At 38.6% G+C, this 16823-nt stretch overlaps 1 protein-coding gene across 2 annotated transcripts in view; it reads right to left on the bottom strand.

The window, feature by feature from the left end:
- Positions 1-16823, bottom strand: part of uba7 (ubiquitin-like modifier activating enzyme 7) — a 34291-nt gene that overhangs the window by 2499 nt on the left and 14969 nt on the right. For both annotated transcript variants that reach the window (XM_015035703.1, XM_015035702.1), the window contains 3 exons: positions 15385-15576; positions 805-906; positions 109-191 (listed from right to left, as the gene is read on the bottom strand). In XM_015035703.1, coding sequence (XP_014891189.1) covers positions 109-191; positions 805-906; positions 15385-15576 — 377 coding nt within the window. The remainder of the gene's footprint in view (positions 1-108; positions 192-804; positions 907-15384; positions 15577-16823) is intronic.

Raw genomic sequence — 16823 nt, 5'->3', positions numbered from 1 at the left:
CCCAAAACAAACAAAGGAGCGCTGCTTTTCTGATGTGGTCTGAGTGCTGGACTGCTGCGAGTGCAGCCTTGAGGGGACAACTTACAGAATTATTTTTACTGGACCTACCTCATTTTCAGCCTGTCTTTGTGTCCGTTGTATAGGATAGCAGTTCCATAAAATAAGCTGCAGATGGTCAAGCCATTTGTTTCCTGCATAAAATAAAGCAAACAATATTTATACTTCTGTATGGGGGACAGGTGCTCATAAGCAGGATGATATGTACAACGGACATGAAATCCCTGCAGACAAATATGCTGAAGACAGATGAGAAGAAATGGGGTGTAATTCTGAAGCGTCAGGACAGAGGTGCATTAACCAGTATCAAACAATTCAGCGTAGCTCTGAATTTGGACCATGAAGAATTAAAGCACTTCTGAAGGCAAAGTTTAGTCCGATCCAGTAACCTAATGGTACCTAAACAATGTGGCCAGTGACAGCGTTTTTGTGTACGTCACTGCTGGTTCAATTCATCTCCATTTTCCATCTCAGCCCATTCTACAGCATCTATTCAAGTTGAAAAATAAAGAAAGCAGCCATATCAGGCCTCCTCCCTAAACTTCTACTGGCTACAATGTAGAAAATGTAAAAATGTAGAAAATTATATTGAAAATGTCAGAAGCAGAATTAAACAGGGAGATCGCCTCAAACAATAGTGATTGTCACATTGCGTGCATTGCAGGAAGGTAAGCAAGTTTAGGAAAACAAATAAAAAGTGCATTCTGAAGCAGCGGGTGTAAAAAAATGTGGGTTTCCTTGCAGTACCTTCACATGCTGGATGAGATCTGCCAAGGTCATTTCCTGCTGATTGCAACGTCTTCCTTCAACAAGGAAATCATCCCAAAGGGTGTACTTCTTTCCTGCGACCTGTCAGTAGACACGTTACTTAGTTACACGTTACACCGCTACACATAAACACAGAACAAGTTGACAGACGAAGGTCGGCTTGGCGTGATGGGCGTGCAGAGCACACCAGCTGACAACAATCAGCAGGGCCCCAACAACCCACAAAAAGGTCAAGAAGGTGTTTCCTGTAGTGGGACTTCGTTTTTCTGAAGTTCCGTCTTAGTCAAAGTTTCAGATTATTGTAAAATCTTAGCAGCCTACAAGTGTTTGTGAGCTTGGAAAATATAATGAAATAGCAGAGCAATTTAAGGAGGACAACATCAGAGAACATTGATAACACTAAAGTTTCTAAAAAAAAAAAAAAAAAAGAAAAGAAAACCTTTGGCGATGTACTAAAGATGAGAGTTCATCAAAGCTCATGTGTTGAGGAAATGCAGGGATTTGAGCAAGTTCATGTTCTGACCCAGTCTAAGTGACCGGGTCAGAATATGTCAAAACCTGTAGCTCTCCTGGGGGGTTTCTACACTGCTCAAAAAAATAAAGGGAACACTCAAATAACACATCTTAGATCTGAATGAATGAAATATTCTCATTGAATACTTTGTTCTGTACAAAGTTGAATGTGCTGACAACAAAATCACACAAAAATCATCAATGGAAATCAAATTTATTAACCAATGGAGGCCTGGATTTGGAGCCACACACAAAATTAAAGTGAAATGTTCCCTTTATTTTTTTGAGCAGTATAGTTTACAGTGGTCAATATCTAAAAAAAAGTCTAAGCAAAGATCAATATTAAACTGGCAACATGTTTATGGGCTGCCGAGATCTCCAATGCAACTAGGGAGCAAAGGATGACCTGAATGCTCCATCACACAACTGCAGCTCAAATTGCTGAAGACGTCAATGCAATGGATCAGAGTTTGTTGCATATGAGGTTGAATAGTCAAAGTCGACATGACTCTATATGTCACAATGTGATGTCTTGAAATAATCCTTTTGCATAAGAAAACTGGCATTTCATTGCCAGACCTCTTGGCTGCATATACATTGACACCAAGTGCTTTGAAGTGTATAATGTTGGAACAGATCTCTCTTGAAAATGAGAATTTATGTTCTCAATAGGATTTGATTTGTATAAATTAAGGTCAAATAAAACAAAATCTAAAATATTAACCTTCATGTACATATGGTTAACATATTAAACAAGCATGTGGAAAATCATACTTTATACACACTTCTTTTAAAGAATAAAAACCAGATGGATCTACATTATGAGATAAAGTCAGACAAGTCTGCAGTTGGGCTAACGATTCTGCACAACAATACTAGGTATAAAAAGTCTTTTTGATTAAACATGCTTCTAAAACCTGCACATTTAGAGCTTCATGTGGCTCTTTAGCCCCATCTACATGGTATCTTAATCTTTGTTTGTATCCATGTTTTTAAATGATGTTTTAACAGATTATCAGATGTTTTAACCAACTTATATATTATAGCTAATCTGCTGTGTTGCTTTAAAGACTTTTGTAATGTGTTCTTCCAATTTACCATCATAAACCGCATCACAAGCAATTTCTATTTGTTTTAATAAGATAAGATAAGATATTCCTTTATTAATCCCGCAGTGGGGAAATTTACATTGTTACAGCAGTATAAAAAGCAAAACCAATATGAAAAACTATATATACACAGTAAAATCAAGTGAATATAGAAATACTAAAAAACAGTATTATTCAAAATATAAATAAATAAACAATTTCCAGGTTTACTACTTAGAGCAGTGGGTATTGTACAGTCAATATGGTATTAACTGTTATCCTTTTTCCAAAAAGATATAAAATGTTTGGTGTAAATTTATATTAAAAAACAAAACAAAACAAAACAGCACTGCAAGCTGAACTGAAGAGTAACAATAATCAAGGCAAATCAAAAAAGATCAGGCCTACACCAACACATGTAAACTTAAAAACTAAGATTTCAGTTGTACTTCATGCTTCTTTTCTAATCGTCAATAAAATCTCCTGCCATCAAACTCGAGCATTTCCATCAGATGAGCACGGAGTCACTATTCCAGCAGGATGAACTCAAGACCCCCCCGAACCACGGCACCCAGACAGATTAATGCAACTCCTGCAACACTAACAGCATACGTTTACCCTAAACATCATAATCCACATGTAGAAGACATAAAGAATAAACACCATCAGAATACAGTGGGTCAGGATTCCTCACATGCAGAAAGTAAGTCAAAATATGTTGCCTGGTCAGACCGCTTCTGCTCACACACGAGCGCTGTCTGGCAAGAGAAGCTGTGAAGACCAAAACTTGGCCCGGGTTGTGAATACCAAAACCTCGGCCGAACCTGGCTCCAATTATCTCTGCTTCAGCAGCCAAGGGGAACTTTGTGGACTAGCCCTCACAACTCCCACCACTTACCGGAGTTCGGGGTTGTGGAGAAGCACTTGAAGCACACATCTCCCAAAGTTTAAATGTCTGTCAATGTGCTTTGTCCCAGTTTTTAGACAAAGCACGGCTTATTTTGCAGGATGCACATCATAACGTTGGCCTGTTAGCATACTTTAAATGTTTTTGTAGCATTTTATAAGAGCCTGAAACTATTCATGAGCAAAACAATTTAAAATGAAAGAAAAAAAGAAAGACTCTTTGCTAAAGCAGCAACATAGTGGTAAAGCAAAATGGACTTTAAGTGATCCAGCTATTTTCAGCCGTGCCTTTGTGTGTAAACGCTGCCTCTACACAATACAGAGCAAGCGTGCAGCCTATTCTTACGCAGTCTCCTCTGTTCCGCTAGCCTCAGTCATACAAGTATGGCAAAAACCTTAAGTAAACCAAATTATATCTTAGTCCAGATACTCAGCTAGAAGCAAAAAGCAAACCAAAAAAACTGCAAGAATCTTGGGACCAAACATGCTGCTGGAAACAATTACAAATGGTCTCCCACAAGCACAACAACTTTTTTATGGAGCTGCCACAATAAAACAGCAATGTGCCAGCAGAACATTTGCCTTCAGGGAAAAGACAAGAAATGTGAACCAGAAAGTTGCTCTCCCTTAAGAACAACACTGAAACAAATCAGTACAAAAGAGTGAAAATATGATTTATCAGTAGGAAACAATATTAAGGCAATCCTTTATCAAATAACTAGCAGCACACAAGATGGATAGTAGATAACAGATATCACAAGGTTTCCGCCTGTAAAACTTATTCATATTAGCGTCTATAGTTTATGTTACAGTCAGTGGCGCAAAAAGTGGGTATGCAGCGCATGCAACGCATAGGGGTGCTGCACCAGAGGGGGCGTCAAAACCCCGTCTGGAGGGGGCGACGCGCCGATGATGCCTTCGCATACACTTCACTGCGCCCTTACGCTCCTTCCCCTCGTGCACGTGTAAATGTAAATGTAGCGAGTTTTACCTTTCACGTGTCTTCTTCGTCTCGGTGGGGGGGGGAGGTTTGATTTATGTTTTCGCATCCCCTGGTTACAGTAACAACTAACACATCCCTCCTAAACACTGCTTAAAGTTTATTATGGTGTCCGATTTGGAAAAAGGTAGGAAAAGTTTATTTTTCTGTGTTTATAGTAGCCAGATTAAAAATAGATTTGTAATTTGACTGGAAATGAAAAATTAAAGTAGGCATGGAAAGAAGCTAAAATGATCCCTAGAAAACACACCAGTATTTCCAGGCATGGTTGAGTATGGAAATAATAAAAAGGATAATGGAAAAAAAAAAAAAAAAATTTGGATTTTCAGACTAAAATACAAATAAAAAAAATGCACCACAAATGACATTTGTTTGGACATGAAAGCAAGTAGGAATTTGCCATGATCACAAAAGGTCACGCTGTTGAATTTACTTCCATTCATCTGCTACCATAAATCAAACATCCTTCTCAGTTAAAAAAAAAGAGATTAGAATCAGTTTCTTTTTTTTCAAACAGGTGACAAGAAGCACCTATTATAATTTCTGTCAGTGATATTTTGAGATTTGAAGTTCCCCAATATCTGGCCAAACTTCCTCTTGTTGACAGGAAGTCTGAAGAGCTCCCCGTCTCTTCCTGACAAAGCTGAAGCCAGCCAGAAGTTTATAATCTTCTAAAATAAACCACAGACACTCAACAACAAACACGTACACCTTGTTGGTTTGTTTCCTCCCACTTAAACAGACATGAAGCTAACCTCAAAAAACAACTTACTTTCCAAGATCACAAAAACATATGATTTTGTCAAAGTTATCAAAGATAACTTCACTGTACTCTTCATTATTGCTCTGTTAAAAGTTTCAGACTGGTCAAAAGAGCTGGAGCTCCAAAATTTGACCTTTCACCGACATGTCCCTGCCTGGGCACTGCTCATTTTACAATAATCTTTCATTCCTGCAGCTAAAATTTCCACTACAAACTACAGATCATTCTTAATGTACTCTCTGTTAACATAAAGGCTTATAACAGATTGCAACGGAATGATACTATCTTTAAAAATATAAATGTAGAAAATTATCTCTGTCAGGAGTTATGATTATAACAAGATTATTTGACTGCTCACATTAGATCTCTCTTGGAAGTCTAGATAATGTCTTACAAGAAATATTAGAATCTGCTTGTTTCATTGGCTACGGTGTGAAACCTCAGATCCGCCTCTGATTGGCTGATAGGTCCCATGTGATGACTCCTCCCAGAAGAACATGCTGCGGAAAAGAGAGCCGAGTTCTGCTAGATTCAGTAAGAAGAAAACAGATCCATCAATACTGGATGGATCTGTACTTATTAATACTGGAATGAGCAAAGCCTGTCTTATTTGCTTGTCGTAAATAAATTTAGTTTGCATTGAATATCATACTACTTTTGTCTTTTATTGTGTAAATCTATGCAAGAATAAATGTTTCCTCAATTCATTTGTTTAGCGTCTACGCATAAGAACATTACTTGATTCCAAATCCAGAGTGGAAGCAGAATTTGTAAATTTAAAGTCCTAGTTCCAGCCCATCGCGGAGTGATCTGTGGCAGACCGCGGCGCTGTCGCAGCAGGAGAATCTGACCATCCCTCTGGCTGCCTGAGCAGAGCCTAAATGGGTTGTAAATTGTTTTTGTTGAGTTCTCATTCTAGAGTTAATTTAGTTGAAAAACTGACACAGTTTAACAACTAAGCCACGTTATACCTACTTTAATAATAAACCTGCATTGATCATTTGCATCACTTTATAGTTCTTTAGCTGCTAGTACATTTAAAATCATGACTGATGCATCATTAAAATGGATGCCTTGTCCAACACATACCCATGGGAGCCTGGAAGTATTACAGCAAGGGGCCAAATACTCTAAAAACAATCAAAAAGCATTCCAGTCTGAAAAGAAGTCAACATGGAACATTTTACGATGTTATGAACTAAGTCATAATGCTTTGATCACGGGGCGCTTACTTCATTCTTGCTTTTAAAACAGGTTTTAAGGAACCAGTAATCTGAGTTAAAACATAATCCCTCCCATTTACAGTATGCCTCAAGAAATATTGCATCTCTGCAGAGGCTTTTTTTTCTGCTTCATTATCGGCCCAGAATCCCGACACTGGAAACGTTTTTACAACCCGCTGTGGCTGGAGGCTTGTTTCTTCAAAGGCAGCTGTTTTCTTTTAAACGGCTTCCAAGTGAGATTTAGGGAAGTCAGATCCTGAATCTGTGTGGCCTCCTCACATCATATTCATATCTTAATCGCATTTAGCTTGTCTTGTCTTTGCTTCTCTTTCTGCAGACATTCTGGCAACTTAAAGCCCTGCGTTGTTCTTTTGTCCATATCTGAGCCTCAAAGTCAAGGTTCTGTTAGCTGCTGTTGACACTCAAATGCATATTTTTCTTTTTTTTAATGCATGCATCTTGTTTTCCTCTCACTGAATGGATAACAATTAAACATTCACAATTTAAATCTGTATCTCCGTATTCCTGTATATGCTCCCTGTTCCAAAAGCTAAATAAACAAACGAACTGTATGTTCATGGGGCTAAAGAAGCAAATTATGTTGGTCCACGTGTGTAAAATATACACACATACACTGTTAACGATTTACTGCAAAGAACTCAAGAGTTTTCCAAGCTTTTATGAGAAGTATCCTCAGATGGTTACATGTAGGTAACCTGAGAAAGTAACACTCAGTAAAAATGGACTGTAAACAATCAAATATTGTATTTTTTAAGGAAGAAGTGAAGAATTGGTTCTCATCAGCTAACACTGACGACAGATCCGCAGCACAGAAACAGTGAAAAAGGTCAGAGTCTGGTTTCATATTTTAATTCAGTCAAATGCATATTATGTGTGCTATGTTATGGTGATTTAACCACTAGTAACTGTACAAGTAAGACACACAAACATGGTAACTATTCATTGACTAGACAGAAGTCAAAGGACATCTTCTAAAACACATCTGTTTATATGGATTTAGATTAGCCTTTTCTTGTCTTCTAACAGAAGGATGAAAGTACACTGTAAAAAGCACCTTTTGTCTATTTTAAGAGTGTCATCTGCCGCGTGATCAGTATTGATCGCCACAGTGAAAGGACAGATGGTCGGGACCTCCAATCTGGTGTTTCCGCTCACTATGATGACTAAATCTCCAAACACTGGGCACAATTTCAGCCTTACAGTAACTACCGGAGTGAGATATGAAATGCGGTAACCAGGTAAAATAAATAAATAAATACATAAAAGAGTTCATTTTATAAGCTTTTCTTTGATGTGCTGCCTCAGGATGGAGGAGGTGAAGCTGACAGCAACACAACAGGCACTTCTCGGCGCAGTGCAGAGTTTGACACACGCACTAAAAGCAGTCTGTTGCTTTTGAAAGGCTTCCACTGACGCGTAAAACAACAAATAGAATCTCAATGTGATTGTCTTTCAAATGAGAAGATAACGACACTCCACCTGACTGAAAATGACCCCGGGGCTGAAGTACTGAGTCAATAAAACTCTGACAAATGGGCCAGGGACATGATGGAGTCGGCAGAAGAACTAAATGCTTGGAGACTGCGGTTTTAGTCGAGACAGTTTGACCCATCCATTCATGCATCTATAATTAATTACTTATTAATACTGGAACAAGTTGACCTATTATATGTTATTGAGGTTTGTGAAATAGCCCATATGATGTCTCTCAAACTTTTCCAAGTGATATGAGCATCATTTTAAAAACTTAAGATGTTCCTATTTCAGGTGAAAGACAGAACTATAAAACATATGATTCAAATTTTCAGAGAAAATATTCAGCCTAAAGATTTAAGATGGCTGACTGAAGTTCATCCATGTTATGTTAAGGTTCCTGCTATATGATAATGCCACATTAATGCAACAATAACAATAACAACTTATTTCCAGCACAGTTTCAGAACCAAGCATGGCTGTATTCTTTTTGGCAGCTCCAATGAACCTTTCATTTTCTTTTTCAGAATCAACTGCACACACCTTAAAAACAAGGTCCCACCATATTCATAAAGATCCTTCCTTAAAACAAGACTTGAAGTCTCCTGGAAGCAGTTTCACCTCTGAAGTGTCAAGGCAGGCAGACAAAAAGTCAAGTTGGTGAGTAGGTGTGAAGTAGGGAAGTGGTGACAGAATATAGCAAACAGCGCTTGATGCTCTCTCTCACTTGATGCTTTTCCAAAACAGGCTTAATCTGCAGAGGTTCAATTGATCAATTAAATTATTTTTTTAATGGTTGGTTACTGAATATTTTTGATACTTTTTGATAAATAAGAGCAAAGACCTAGCACTGATGAAAATATCAGTAGCTTTTAAAAGTACATCCATAGATTGTAAAATAGTATTTGGTCATAATTGATTAAGAGTTACAGATAGGATCGAATGCACATCATTTAGTTCCAAATAAACAAACCATTTAGACATTGTACTCCATATCAAACCAAAAAAATCAACCAATGCAGAGAATTTTGTCTCTTGGTTGTTAAGTATAATTTAATTTACCTGTATACCATTTATTAAAAATATGTATTAAGCCTTTTACTGTTATTTGTGGTTCAGATTCAGTTGATTACTATAAAATAAAATACAGTCTGACCTTTAATCAAACCAAACCTGCTATAACTTTATCTCATAAAGTTTTAGTCAGCATGAAGTACTTCACATAAAATAATCTTATTTGTAACCAAAATAAAAGTCAGGGACAAACGGATCAAATATGACAAAATGATCAATGTTGTTTAATTCCAAAGATCCCACTATTTAGATGCAATGGGAAAAAAATTAATCCAAAGATTAAATTTAGTAATACATTAAACAAAAAGTAAACAATTCTAATTAATTGGAAGAAAAATGCAGGAACAAATTGTTCTTGTTAATTTTACAATTTAAGAAGATGGCTTAGACTTGGTTTGACATATCCACTTCATATTCATTTGATCTATGATGGGAAGTAAATGTGTGCAGAACACTGCAGAAGAGCAATTACGTTTCATAAATGAAAATATTATGAGAAAACAAACAGTACAGAAGTCAAGGACACACACAGAGGAGTGTTTTCAGACAAACCCACAGAAAACTGAGCCAAATTTGGACTCTACTTCAGTTAGTTGAAGGGCAGCTGTTTTGGTAAAAGTCATGATATCCTGTTTCCAGATGCCTCTGGATTAAATATTTATGAGATGAGAAGATAATAGGAGATGATTTCAAAGAGAGACTACTAGACAAAATGCCTGAGGCATTTTAAACTACAAAAGGGAGAGAGTGGATGCTGAGTTTATGAACTGTACCGCAAACTCTGATTAAAAAGAAACTCTGTATATCTACCTTTTTAGTTTGGTTATCTCTCCCATAATCTGAATTTAAATGTTGTTTCACTTGTGCACGGCATCCTGCTTGACGGCACATGGATAAGCAAACTGACCACAGGCACTACTTTTTGTCATTCTATTACGACAAAAAGCGGAAAGTTCACCTTATGAGGAACAAAAAAAAACAGAAGGTAAAAACAATACAACATGGAACAACATGAGGGCAGGCAAACAAAACCAACAAATAAACCATGGAAAACAACAGAAGGCCCAATGCGCCCAATGTGATAATCACAGATTAGTCATTATCCCTCCAGCTCTATTCATGTCAGGGGTCTTGAGTTACAAACTGCACAATGCTCTCTGCTCTTCTTTGGGAATCCAGAGGGTCTTGGATCATGTTCACCCCAGGTTTCTTTACTGGCACAGAGCAAGGTGGCCAAACGCAGACTTAACCACATGTGAGGTGAAGCCCCCCCACCACCACCCCTTCCTCCTTTTTGTTAGACTCTGTTACGCCATTCCCTGACGTTTGTGTCACAGATGTGTGGCCTTCAATTATGGAGGTACTTAAATCACAAGCCACTTGGTGGGGTGGTAATTATTTTCTACATCTTGAAGCGCAAGCTTCCTGTAAATCACAGCATCTTTACATGCTCGTTTACATGCTTCACGAAGGTGCACACTATAAACAAGCTGTGAAAGTAAATGTAATAAGTTTATCTCCATCGTATTCTGGGGACAATATAGACATGTTGCAGTGTGATGTCACATGTGCAAGATCTCACCCCCATTTCTCTGCTGGAGGGCAAAAAAAATACTGCTCGGCGACAACGACTACCATTGGTTTTAGCTGCCATGTTGTCAGCACAACACACTAAATCCTAAAAGTACACTTGATATATAACAGAAAAAGGTATGCAATTCTTTGCCAATGACTGTCAACATGGTAACAACAAGGGAATCACATTTCACAGGTCAAAGTTTTAATGAACAGAAATAGCGAGGGGGAGAGAGGCAGGTCAGTTAGGCTAGCTTGACTTTGACAACCTTAACATGTAGATGTGCTGCAGAATTTGGTGTGTTTCAGTTAAAAAGAAAAAACAACCCACACACCACCTCTCTGACAGATCATCAGTAGAGCAGGTGTTTAAATTAGAATTGTTATACCGCGACATGGTGGCTATGGATGGCATGTAAAAGGATCATGTTTTCCCCTCCATTGTTGTGCGCACGTCCGGATGTAAACAATAACATGCAATGTGTCTATAGCAGTAAGTATGAGAGAAAAAATAGGCAAGTGTAAAAGTCGACCTAGAGGTTCCTTTGTTCTGAACTCCGGTCCAGTTAATTAAATGAATGACTAAGGGGCTACGATGCAGACGAGGGTTCACGTGGGGAGATTGAAAGCACACAAAGTTAGAATCCTCTTGCAAAGTCAGCGCACAGGGAGTTTTTCATGGCAGACAAGTAAGGGCAGCATAAACCAGTACAGAGAGCTGGAGCAGCTGCTGCAGGGGCGGAGGATCGACTAATTTACTACATAGCTGAAACATGTCCTTGTCTTGCCTCAAGTAATGTTTTTAGATTTTATTGAAGCTGCACATCAGTCACAGCAGATTGAAATAGCTATTAAAAATATTTTTTCACACTTTGGTGCATCATATTCAAAAACAAGCATTTTCTATGTTTGTCACTGTTTGTGTTTGGTTGCTGTCGCTGACCAAACAGAGTGTAGCATATATAACATAGATATCAAAATAAATGTAGTTTTCTCATACATACAAGTTTTTTTTTTTTGTTTTTTTCCCCCCAAATTTCTTGAAAACAAAAATGAAGAGGCCCAGTTTTTGCATCAGTGTTAGAGTAAGGTTTCGTGATGTGCTTCTTCTGACATAATTTAGTGTACAAAAAAGCAAAATGTCTGTAGCATAAATTATTTTAATAAGACCAACCACTTTGCATCCTCCTGAGGCTCTCCAAAGCTCTGAGCAGACTAGAACAAGCATGTGGCAGCAGACGTGTCTCAGTTTGTTCAGAGAGCAAACATGTCAGCTATGCATCTGATGAGCACATAGGATTAGATTTAATTTTGTCAGCTGCTAAGAGTTAGCAAGTTGTTAACATTGTTTGCAAATAGTTTGCATCTTGTTCTCGTCTCCGTTGTTTGTTTTTTCTGCTGGGTACCAAAAATGTGAAACAAGATGTCTACAAACTAACTGTCAATTCAACATTATCTTGCATTTGCTTCACCAGACAAGCCACATGGTGACAGCAACTAAACCCTGATAAACAGACATCTCACTCAGTTTGATCAGAAACAATGATCTGTTCCAACATCACCAGATTTAAGCTGGATAATGGTCTAATCCAAACCATAAGATGTAGATCAGTGCATCCGAGGTGCATCAAAGACTCCTCAAATTAAAGCCCCCTTTCTGACTTTCCTAAAGGACACTTATGTACAACACAGAAGATTCAGGCTTTTTTCGAGCTCTGTTTGAAAAGAGCTAATGAGATCTTGTTTTGTTTGTGCTCTTTTTACAAGATGGTTCTTCAACATGCCCACAAAGACAAGCCCTAACAGAAAGCAGTACTGCTGTGTGCTGCCGATGTCATCCCCCTTACCCTTATACCTACTCATCAACCTACTTGATGTTGTGTTACACTCGTCCTTAGTAAATACTTATTTAGATATATCAAGCAAGAAAGGTCCACTAAGAAAGCATCTGTTTATTTTTTGTTTTATATTTTAAGTGTTGTTGGCGTAATGATGTGTGGGAAATTTTTACGGCACACATTTAGACCCTTAGTGGGACACTGAGCATCATTTAAATCCCACAGTCTTGTTACTGATGCATGTCCATCCCTTCATGACAGTAAATTACCCACTAGCTGATGGCTACGCCTAGCAGGCCAATGCATTAGGTCACAAAGCTCAATTAATCTTGAACAGCCCTCCAAAGACAACCAGGAATTTTGTTTGTCTGTAAACCCACCAGACACGCTATACCTTTCCTTTCTTGGCCTTGGTTCCCAAAGTGAAAGAGCCGTGTGACAAAGTTACAGTGAGCAGACAAGGACAATCTCCTGGTTGTTTACATATTTCTAAACCCACAGAGAGGAGAAGGAGCAGAGCGAAACACAGAGACTTCCTATTTTGGGAAACAGCTGCTTTAAAACAAAACAAAGAAACCCTGGAAAATGATTAGGTTGCTGGACGAATGGCTTGAAATAGGGAAGCACAGAGTTACATGTTACACACGTTCCTTAAATAAGCCTCCAATATCAGCAGTCATAACAGTTCCAGTCTCATCAGGGTGACTGGTGAGTATTTGGCACATTTGGACAAACATTTAGTTTGCCAGCAGTCAAATCAGAGAGATGTGAGTGTTGCTACTTGATATTAATGAACTTAGACTGAGCTCATGAGGGGGGAGGTCTAAGTTATTGCAAAAGTAATCTGAGCTCTTGATACCGCATGTCTGATCGGTGATATTTAACAGCTGCATGTCTGAAGTTGAAACAAAAGCAGCCAGCAAAAAACCCTGCCTAAACCCAGAGAGATAAGACAGTATTAGTACCCAGACCTTTGATTTGCTTTTCCTTTGAAGGTTTTTATGTATTTTTTGTAAAGAAACAAGGTAGATGCTCACTTTGAGCATTTCAGTTCAACATAGAGTAGTTTATAATCCATAGGGTTAAAATGTTTTGAGACAGCAAACCAGGTTTAATGTCATGTTTATATTTTTCTGGTGACATAGTGTCTAGACCACAAGGCAGAATCAGGAGATTCTGGTGCTGAGACAAAAAAAACAAAACAAAACAAAACAAAACAAAAAAAGCTTCCAAGATTTTAAAGTTTAGACATTAGCAAGGAATTGACTAATATTAGACTTTAATTAATAGCTGAATAAAAAAATGCAATTCCAATGTTAAATCTTTTCAGAAAGATATAAAGTATTATTAGATTCAATAAATAAGTTCTTGAGGAATACGATGCAATTCTTAATGATGTACTCAAGTACATACTGTATACAAAAACTTTACTATATAATTGCAATCAAATTAGTGCTTTCATTTACTTTTATTCATACACCGAAAAGCATATTGGGCTAATTGGGGGTTGGAGTCCTACTCTCCACACACTGCAGCACAGGGGTTCCAACATCTGATTGGACGACTACATCCCCACCGCTAGACCAAGACCTCCCGCGGTTAGGACTGAGTGAGAGCACGAACTGTCTCCTTAGGGACATTACAGAGGACTGGTCATTAAAACAAGAAAAGTAATTTAACAGATTTCACTCAACGACAGCTCAAACAAATAATTGGGAAACAAAGATAATTGATTTATTGCCCTCAGTTACTTCTTTAGCTTTCTTCTCTATCATCAGTGTTCCTGTGCTCACTGAGGTGAGAAAAAGTGAGTGGAAATACAATAAAAAATATGTTTACAACTAGATTCTTGTAGCAAAGATTGCATAAACAGTTTTGATGCGCAATAGAAAATAATAATTCAGAGAGGACAGATGGGGAAAATCCAAAAATTGCATAACTATCTCTTGAATATGAATCATGTTATGATAGCTGTATCTACTTTTCTGTGACTAAGAGAGATGCACTTTGGAGATCAAAAATCTACCATTTGCAAGTTAAACCTTTCATAACAGGAGGCTCACAAACTGGAAGAGTTCTTGTTCTGCTTTAAGAATAAAAGTGCAGTAAATAAAACAATCCTAAGATTTGAAATTCTAGCATCTACGACTGGCAAGATGAAGTGGAATGATTTATTCGCTTTGATAAAAATAACAGCGTTACAGAAATAAAGTGCTAGAACCAGCACGTGTTTGAACGTGAGAAACGGAAAACGCCTGCAGCCTTTGAAGAGCAGTAAGTCACAGCTGCTTCTGTCATCAAGGCGGCCCCTTTTTTTTGCAGATCCTGAATTTTTCCCTGTAACCGAAGCTGAAACCAGATCTACACTGTCTCCATGCCCCCTCACTGCACCCTTAAGATACACAGAGGAAAAGTTACCCGCCATTTGGTGGCACTCACCGACCTCTGGCTCAGGGAAAGCTGACATTCTCGGCTGGTTTTTGATTACACTTGGAGGTGAGCTACAGACAAGACGATGATTTTGCATATATTCCCAAAAGTTAACTAGCTTTGAAGTCTGATGGGTAATAGTGTTGCATGAGCTAGTTGAAATATTGAATGAATCCTCAACAGACACATTAATTTAACATCAGTCACAAGCTTGTATCTGACCCTAGAAGAGTCTTCTTTTATCAACTTACAGTTGGCTCGAGTTCACCTCGTGTCCAAACAGAGAGGCGAGCCTGGGACTGTTTCTGTCTTACTTGCACTAAAATATCTTAAGGATTATGCTGAGCCAGCTTAAAGACTGGGCTTACATGTAAAAGACAGGCAGTTTGCAGTGGCCTCTCGCTCTGAAAGCGTTCATTCATGACTTAATACTTTCCACCCAAAGAGGAGGGACATCACTTCAAACAGAAGTAAACACATTTTTCCTGAAGGAGACCGACTTAAATGATGAATGTATATAAAGTAAGGGTCTGTTTGACTGTACAAAGTGCTTCGCTCAGGATTTGTGTGACTGGATGCTTTTATGGATGTTTTCCCTAAAGCCTTACAGACTCTAACTGAGACCGGCTGTGGCTGCATGGAAGCCGCTACTCACTGTGAAGCTCTGTGGGCGGCACGGCTGGGACAGGACAAAGTACTGTACAGCCAGGTTGAGGTAAGCCGTGCGGTACGACTCGATCTTCTTGTGACCCTGAATCAGTTTGAACAGCTCCAGGCACATCAGGCCTGCCACCGCTGCCGTCGTCGTGGCGATGGCAGGAATGATCCTCCCGGCGATGCGTTTGCTCTGCGAAAGGAGACAACGAGAAGTTCACTTCCGAGCTTCGCTGCAGGCCAAGCAGGCAGGTCGAAGAAATATTCAAGATGTCAAAGTAAAGAGAGAATTCTAAAGCTCAATGTTATGATTTCACAAAGCATAAATTAAGCTTCAGGACTCTGACGTATTTGTCCAATTTAACCACATGAATAACATGAAGCAACAGCTAAATAGACAGAGTGAAAGATTTTCCTCTGCAGAAAATGATAACATGGACTTTAACTACAAAATGCATGAAGAGAGGAATAACCAATCAGAAAAACTGTTGATGTCCAATCACTGATTGATGATGCAGAATAAGTGGATACACACAAACAGATTTGTTTAAAATATTGTACATCTTGCTCTATATGCCACTTCCAACAAAGAATGCATTTTACTAAACTTCCGCTGTTAGAATATACTTATAGCACAGAAAAATTGATGCAGTGAACTTATAAATGAAAAATATATAGATAGATTTGTTTCATTTTAAAGTTTTAATATCCTGACTACTTACATGGCTAAAAACATCTCAGATGTAGCTATATTCAGCTTATAAAACACATAAAGACTGTTTCAATTGAGATTTTGCAGATTAACGACACACTCTTAAATTATGTCACATACTAACTAATTTATAGCCTTTAGATCATAAAAAAGTGAGCACAATTGATACTATATATCATGTGATCTGGTAACTAAGTTTGAAGTTATTTTGAAACGAGATGCAGCCTGTGGTAAAGGCTGTGATTACACAGGGCTGGAGGGGAGGGCCGCTGCGGGACTCTCCTTTGTCTCCCCTCACTCAACGGCTCCCGGCCCCTCTCTGAGCCTCCATCTGTCTTGGCGGTGAGTGTCTGCAGCAGCAGCTGGAACAAGGCCCAGCTCAGGTGTCACCTTCCAGGCAGCAGGTAAAGTGCCATGATTAGTCCCATTCCAGGAACAATAGGTGGGGAGGCTGTTTTCTGCAGCTTCAGGGCAGGTGTGCGAAGCGACAGCTAAAAACACGGCCACAGGGGAGGAGATGAAGTCTGTCGCTCTGATTTTTCTTTCTTTTTTTTTTTTTTGTTTCTTTGTGATGCTCTGGCAGGAGTCCTGAGTGGTCCCTCCTGTTTTCTTTTGCTTTACCTCAGTTTGATGTTCTTATGATGTTATGAAGTTGTCTTGATCAGCAGTTCTTTCAGGATTTCCGACTGTATTTAAGCAGCTAATGACCAAAGGAAGACTATGAAACT

The sequence above is a fragment of the Poecilia latipinna genome, unplaced genomic scaffold (genome assembly GCF_001443285.1).
Source record: "Poecilia latipinna isolate Pla-1442-1.1 unplaced genomic scaffold, P_latipinna-1.0 Scaffold345, whole genome shotgun sequence".
Taxonomy (NCBI): Eukaryota; Metazoa; Chordata; class Actinopteri; order Cyprinodontiformes; family Poeciliidae; genus Poecilia; species Poecilia latipinna.
This window is presented reverse-complemented; position numbering and strand designations above follow the sequence as displayed.